This window comes from Diabrotica undecimpunctata, chromosome 6, assembly GCF_040954645.1.
Source record: "Diabrotica undecimpunctata isolate CICGRU chromosome 6, icDiaUnde3, whole genome shotgun sequence".
In the NCBI taxonomy this organism is placed as follows: Eukaryota; Metazoa; Arthropoda; class Insecta; order Coleoptera; family Chrysomelidae; genus Diabrotica; species Diabrotica undecimpunctata.
This window is the reverse complement of record NC_092808.1, coordinates 14,102,279-14,110,285: the sequence shown is the minus strand read 5'-3', so window position 1 is coordinate 14,110,285 and position 8,007 is coordinate 14,102,279. Positions and strand designations below refer to the sequence as shown.

General features: G+C 33.1%; 1 protein-coding gene across 1 annotated transcript; it reads left to right on the top strand.

Moving 5' to 3' along the window:
• Positions 1–248: 248 nt before the first annotated feature.
• On the top strand, positions 249–2,616 carry LOC140443156 (cyclin-dependent-like kinase 5). The gene is made up of 3 exons (XM_072534250.1): positions 249–1,014; positions 1,143–1,297; positions 2,043–2,616. Exons 1-3 carry the CDS (start codon positions 420–422, stop codon positions 2,187–2,189), a joined length of 897 nt encoding a protein of 298 aa, XP_072390351.1. The 5' UTR covers positions 249–419; the 3' UTR covers positions 2,190–2,616.
• The last annotated feature ends 5,391 nt before the right edge of the window (positions 2,617–8,007 follow it).

Below are 8,007 nucleotides of genomic sequence, written 5' to 3'. Positions count from 1 at the left end.
CTTTCCTTGTCTAAGCTCTGAAGACTGATATAGTTTAATTACAATCTATTTCTTGAAAGTTGATATTAACATTATAAAAATTATACTCGTTTGTTTTATTTATTAGCCCGATTTTATTATTGATTAATTTACTCATTTACTCAGATATCACCACAGATCAGTCGATGACGTATGACTTGTACTTTATCTTCTCCTTGTTAATGCAGTACAATAAAAAGTGATACTATCATACATTTATTAACATAAATTCACGTATATTCTAACCACAGCATAAGATAAGGAATAAAACATTTGTGTCTATGCTGTGTTCTATTCTAACCTAACCTAACCAAAACATAATATAAACATAACATTGAGATTAAGCTAATTCATTTAATATAAGATCTTTAAAAAATTAGATTGGTTTATATTTTGATACCATGCAAAAATACGAAAAACTTGAAAAAATAGGTGAAGGTACATATGGAACTGTATTTAAAGCCAAAAATAGAGAAAGCCTAGAAATAGTGGCTTTAAAAAGAGTAAGGCTTGACGATGATGATGAAGGAGTTCCTTCCTCTGCCCTACGAGAAATATGCTTATTAAAAGAGCTAAAACATAAAAATATAGTAAGGCTATATGATGTACTGCATAGCGATAAAAAGCTGACACTTGTTTTTGAACACTGTGACCAAGATTTAAAAAAATATTTTGATAGTTTGAATGGTGATATTGACTTGGATGTAGTGAAATCTTTTATGTACCAATTACTACGAGGTCTAGCATTTTGCCACAGCCATAATGTTCTACACAGAGACTTAAAACCCCAAAATTTATTAATAAACAAGAATGGTGAACTCAAACTTGCTGATTTTGGTTTAGCCAGAGCATTTGGTATTCCAGTAAAATGTTATTCTGCTGAGGTAGTCACGTTGTGGTATAGACCCCCAGATGTTTTATATGGAGCAAAACTTTATACTACTTCTATTGATATGTGGTCTGCAGGTTGTATTTTTGCAGAGTTAGCTAATGCTGGTAGGTATTTTTAAATTGTATGACTCAAATAAAAGACAATTAATTTCTGTTTCTAGAACAACTTAAATTCTAATGGATTGTCACAACAAAATCATTTCCACTGTTTTACAAATACATTGCATTTTTAGGAAGGCCTCTGTTTCCTGGATCAGATGTAGATGATCAGCTTAGGAGAATATTTAAATTATTAGGTACTCCCACAGAAGATACTTGGAGCGGTATGTCCCAACTTCCAGATTATAAACCATTCCCTATTTATCAACCAAATATGAGTATGTCACAGGTTAGTCAAGGTTTATGAGCAAATTTACATTGTTTAAATTTATCTACATAAATTTTATTTAGTTATTTTTTAATAAGTAAATAATCTACATAATTAAATTTTTATTATGTTTATTATTTATGAAATACTTTAACTACAAATAAATAATTTTGTGTACATTTTGACAGACTATACAATTATTCATCATCATCAGTTTCGTTACAGCTCTTTATGAGCCAAAGCCTTCTTCAGAACAATCCTCTATTCGCCCCTGTCTCTGGCAACTCTTCTCCATGCTCTAATTCCGATAGACTTCAAATCATTTTCTAGGTTGTCTTGGTACCTAAGTCTCGGTCTTTCTCTTCTTTGTTGTCTGATCGGCCCTCTTTGGTCAAAAACTTCTCTGACTTTGGCATCTTTCTCTCGTCCGATTACATGACCTATCCATCTGAGGCGTGCTACCTTAATGAATTTTACAACGTCAGGTTCTCCAAATCTTCTATACAACTCAAAATTGTAACACCTGCGCCACAAACCTTGTTCTTTTATGCCTCCATATATTCGTCTTAGTATTTTTCGCTCAAAACGTTTGAGTAATTCTTGGTCATTCTGTGTTAGTGTCCAAGTTTCTGAACCATATGTTAGCACTGGTCTTATTAGTGTTTTGTATACAGTCAGTTTAATTTTTATACTATACTATACAATTATTATCATATGTTTATTACAAATTTGTTAAAGGAAATTATTTATACCCAATGTTTTTTAGGTGGTGCCAAAATTAGGTAACAGAGGAAGAGACCTTCTTCAAAAGTTATTGGTGTGCAATCCCATGGGTAGGATATCTGCAGATGATGCCATGTCTCATCAATATTTCATTGACTTAAATCCATCTGTAAAAAATGATAGGTGCTAGATTTTATCACAGGGAGTGTTTCAAGTCTGTTTCAGCAGTATTTTAAATATCCCTCTATCTCATAACCATCATACAATGCAGAGATTGTATGCCACTGGTGAGTCAATTGGTTGGCATAATTTTAGAGTTAGTGTGCTAAAAGTTTCTGAGAAAGGCCAAAGGAAAAGAAGATTTCTTTCTAACATCTTACAATCCATTCATTTGCACAATAACTAATGACAGAAATACATTAAGTGCTGCTGTGAAATAGTGGTGTGATTAAAAAGTAAAACCTTGTAAACATTCTTGTTAGATTAATATAATTTTTCTACTATATTTATAAGAAATTTATAATATCTAGTCATTTTGTCCTTTAATATGAATTAGACTTTGTAATATTGTGATCATAATCTGTAATTATTTTTAAGAATAAACATTATATTGGGGACCTAGTTATTTTTCTGTAGACAGTATTTTAAACTGAAAGTTTTCCAAGACAAAAAATGTAATCAATACACACTAGGTAATCAATTTGCTGGAAAAACTATTTTAATCATCCGTCATTTATAATACTAAGACACATGATACAGCTTAGGTTAGAATATGATTTCCTCCCTATATGTATGACAAAGATATGCCTTATCCTTTATTTTATTTAAAATCACATTAGAAAATATAATCAGAGATTCAGATCAACCCAAGAGCGACAATAATAACAAAAAGTGTATACATGCTAGTGTTTGCAGATGACTTTGATATAGCTAGAAGCAAAAGAGACACGCTAGAAGCATTTACTTCAATAGAATGTGTGGCACAAAATAGTGGCTTAAAAATAAATGAAATAAAACGAAATACATGAATGTTAGGATATCAAAGGGAGTGAGAGACTTACAGAATCTAACCATAGAACACTGAAAGTATAACAAATTTTATATACCTAGGCACACTAGTCACTGTAGATAATAATGTCTACAGTGTAATGGCATGTCTCAAAATGAGCAATGCAACCAATTATGGCATTAGAGATAGAAGACTGGTTTCATTCCTTTCCTCAGATAGCTACAGCTATCTGAGGAAAGGAATGCCAAATGTTTAAAACAAATAGAAAAGGTTAATGCAAGTGAATAATAAAACAGGCAAACAAAAACAAAATAGCTATATCGATGGAAGGCAACTGTATACCGTAATTTGGGGTAACTTGAGACACTTTTTAACTTAAACCTGAAGTTTATTACATACGGAGAAAAAATTAATGTTCAAAAACTATTTGAAAACATTAGTCGCGCAGGTAACTATGATATGTTTATAGAATATTTCTGTTTATTTTGTCACAAGTAGTTTTTTCAATTTTTTTTTATGTCTGTCTCAAGTTACACACTAGAATGGGGTAACTTGAGACAGTCGTATAAATTCAAAAAGTGACTCAAATTACGCATTGATAGGGTAACTTGGCACACCGAAAATATAATTATAAAGTGTTATGTTAAATTGAGACATTCAGAATATTTTTTTGGGTTAATAAAAAAGACAGAGAGCTCAAAACTTTTATTTAAAAACAATTAATTACAGCAATTTTAGTTCGGGTACTGAAAAAATACCTCGGTTGTTTAGTGCTTTAGGCTGTTTAATACCACCTACAATGTCCTCACAGCAATAATACAGTTCATCCTTAGGTTTGGGCCATTTCCAGTTTTCCCGTGAAGTCTTTGTCATTGCACTTATTATTGCACCTTTACCGTCAATCTTTTCAATTACCCCAGGATAAAAATTTGAGTCATAACTAACTATGACAAAGGATCCAACTTGTTTAGTTATTGGCTGCAGAGGATGTTTATCTTGATGAGAGTAAATATTATCCTGGTCATTAGTCTCTTCAGTAATATTGTCTTCAATATTGTCAATCTGTTTTGCTTGAAATGAATCCCAGTCATCATCTGAACTGTCGTCAAATACAACCTCATTGCAACTGTCTTCGTCACTTTCACTAGACTTAGTTACTTTACTTGTTTTTTGCCTTTTCTTACTAGATGATGGTTTTTCTTTATTTTTTTCGATTAATTGGCTTCTTTTCTTTTTTTCTAGCTTTGGTTTGTCTTCCAAAATTATTATATCCTCTTCACAGATTCCTCTACCAGCAGGAACATTCAATTTCTTTTTTTTTTTGTTTTCTTAAACCATCTGTCTCTTTCCTTCTACTTTTTTCTAAATATTCTTGAAATGTAGTTACCCAGGCAACGGTATTCTCACTTTCTTTGCCATCCTCTACTGCCTGTTTACTGGGAAGCCTCTTCAAGACTTCTCCTCGATTTAGTGGAATTAACCCTGCTCCTTTAAATCCACTTATTACGTTTTGTGAAAGATTTTTCTCTCCCATTGCTTCCAGACATTTTTTTAATAAACGAGGAAATGTATCTTTTGGCACAGTTCCACGATTTTTTGTTTTCCAAGAATCTAAAGTTTCACGCCACTTAATTTTAAGTGGGCGGAAAAATGCGACATCTAACGGCTGAGTAAGTCCAGTGCTATTTGGGGGAAGTAGGATGAAGATTATGTTGTTTTTTTACATTCCTCTATTATATATGGGGATATATGGCTCGCCAAATTATCCCCAACCATTACTTTTTTCTCTTCTTTATCTTGTTTCGAGAAATAAGACAAGGCAATTTTTCGAAACCAATCTTCGAATATCTCCAAAGTAAACCAGCCACTCTTACTTCTATTATAAACTGTCCCCTTAGGGCCATGTTCGGTCCAGGTATTATAAAGATTCTCAGCTTTGTATGTTACATATGGACGGAGAAGTGTCTCGTCTCCGGCAGCGGCAAACATTACAGACGTACTTGACTTAGAAACATCAATAATCCTTTCAGGATGTCGACACCCTCTTCTAACAACAACTTTTTTACGACCAGGATCGTCTGTCATATTTGTTTTATCATAATTAATGACAGAATGAGAAAGAACTCCCTCCATTGACTGATTTAACTCATCAAAGTAAATATTTATGGCGTTATGGTCGACTTTGGCTCGAGATCTCTTTATGTTTTGGCACATTTTATTACTCAAAGTGTTCTGGTGACGCTTCAAGAAAGACATGATAAAATCTCTACCTGGCATGTTATTTTTAAATCTATGTTCATTTCTTCCAGAACGGTCGAGGAATGCTTTGACAATGAGTCTAATATCGTATAGTGTGAGAGGAAAGCCCCAATCCCCAGCTGAACATAGACACATTACTAAAGCATTTTGGTCAACTTCATTTAAAACAAATGGTCTACCAACCTTTCCTGTGTTCTTTCCATTTATTGCTCTATTTATAGAACATCGTGGTATTCCAAACTTTTCTTCGGCTTTCTTCAAAGAAATCCCGGACCTAACAGCTTCCACTGCTTTATGAAGTTGCTCCTCCGAGAAATTTCGGTATTTTCTAGATCCCAAAATTCTTTTTTGCGTTCGAACCATACCTGAGCCTGAAACAATAATGAAAAAAAGGGAAGTAGATAGGTAAGTAGGTAGGTAGGTAGGTTAGAAGCTAGTTTTTATAGTATTTAATTTGTGGTGGGGTAACTTGAGACAGTTGTCTCAAGTTGACCAACCAAGTTCAGGCTGAGAATTCATATTTTATAGCAGCCATAAACTTGGCAACACCGCAATGAAATTTACGGCACACCAATATTAATATTAGAGGTTACAATAGTTTTCTACAACAATTGCTTGTTTTCGGATATTAGTCATAGAATTATTATATAAGTTATGTACTACATGAAATTTGGCAATTTTAAAGTTGATGTTTATTAAAAAAATTATCAACTTACCTTAGATAAGACAAAATAATTTAATTACTAACGGTCAACAACCACACGTTAGCTACCTTTTGCTATCAAAACAACACTAACAGTATTAACCGGGATGCCAAATAGACGAAAAATAATAGTGTCTACAAATTGTCTCAAGTAATCCCATCTTCTCAAGTTACCACATTTCCAACGCCTACTGGATAAAGTAATATCTCCCGATATAGAGTTCGCATTCGCCTACTTAGACAATATTGAGGTAATATCGAAGACACTGCAAAAGCATTTAAATCACTTACAAAAAGTCTTTCGAATACTGAGAGAGCCTAGATTACAATTAAACTGTGAAAAATTCACATTTTTTCACAGTTTAATTGTAATCTCAAAGTCCCAGAGGGTCGATTTGTCCTAAATCAATGTTTTCTTCATCAATATGCATCTCAGCAATTGCCAGAGCCACTTTCATAAAGATTAGGAAATTCTTCTGCAACAGAGATATAAGCATCCCTCTCCGATTAAGATTGCTAAGGGGCTACGTATTTAACACGCTATTATACGGTGTAGAGGCCTGGACTCTCAAGCAGAACAATATAAAAAATATTGAAAGTTTCGAGATGTGGTGCTACCGTCGAATGCCGAAGATAAGTTGGGTTGAAAGAGTTACAAATTTTGAAGTAATGCGAAGGATAGGAAAAGACCCAGAAATTTTGTCAACGATCAAACGAAGAAAACTCGAATATTTGGGTCACCTGATGAAAGGACATAAATACGCATTACTTCAAAATATAATGCAAGAAAAAATAGAAGGAAAACGGAATCCAGGCCGTAGAAGAATGTCATGGTTGCGTAATTTGAGAGAGTGGTTTGGCTGTACCACTAATGAACTCTTTAGGTCAGCTGTAAACAAGGTCAGGATAGCCTTGATGATTTCCAATCTCCGATAGGAGTGGCACAAGAAGAAGAAGAAGAATGCATCTCAGGAATATTGTATTCGATGCACATTTGCATTTTCAAGACACCATTACACTTTTATATTGCATTTCTTGTTCGCCTGTGGGCTATATTTATTTATATCCACTGACTCCTAATAGATAATAATTATTAAATTTTCTTTTATGTAGGTTTTCGAGTATACCTACCCAAAACATTTGAATTGGCCCAAATATATGAATCATGTGTGCCTCCTGGGTATCTTGCATTCACATTAATTATTTTAAGATGGCTATCACATATAAGTTGTACATTTATCGAATGATACCCCTTCCGATTTACATAAATGTGTTCAGGATTTTCCTCATCATTAATTTTTGGTGGAAATGTAGCAACATGGGGCAATCAATGCACCCTACAACACCACGCAACTAAAACTTTTCATAAAACTTTGTCCTGGTTTTTTCGATTCCTCGACATTTCTTGGGAAATGCATCCATATATTAAATATATCGGGTTCGTTAAGTGCCACACTAACTTCTTCTAGACAAAATTGACGGTTGTGAAATTGATACAAATGATCCATTCGCGATGTCCATCTGGTAACTGCCTGTTGCGAAAAAACGCAATGCAGCTAAAACCTATAAAAGATATAATGTTAATAAAGGCTTTACTATAAGACAAAATAAAAAACTTACTCTTAAATTTGTTGCTCGTCTTTGCGGTCTCATATGCGGAGTGAGTATTTGAATTAAGTAACGGCACAATTCCTTACTTAATCGAAAATGCTGTACAAATTGATTGTCAAATAGCATTTCAAACGGATCGATGTTCAATGGCAGCAATAGCTTGCAAATCGTCCATAAGACCCAAATGAGTATGTCTAATTACTTTATTTAATACTTTTCGTAGAATTTTTCTTCTTTAAATGATTTCTTTACCTGGAAAATTAATAAACGTTATTAGATATTAATAAATGAATAAAATTATATAATAATTTACCGCTCCAATTATTCTACATAACAGTTACAGCAACATTCCACAGCAAAATTTGCAAATTTCATTTAAAAATAAACATAACCATAATAATTTTTAAACATAAAAGCTTACAATCT

Bases quoted from the DNA above. Each gene is read 5' to 3' on its own strand.
- LOC140443156 (XM_072534250.1), top strand. From the start codon at position 420: ATGCAAAAATACGAAAAACTTGAAAAAATAGGTGAAGGTACATATGGA. The intron at 1,015-1,142 runs GTAGGTATTTTT...TTGCATTTTTAG, and splicing joins TGCAGAGTTAGCTAATGCTG to GAAGGCCTCTGTTTCCTGGA. The intron at 1,298-2,042 runs GTTAGTCAAGGT...AATGTTTTTTAG, and splicing joins CAAATATGAGTATGTCACAG to GTGGTGCCAAAATTAGGTAA.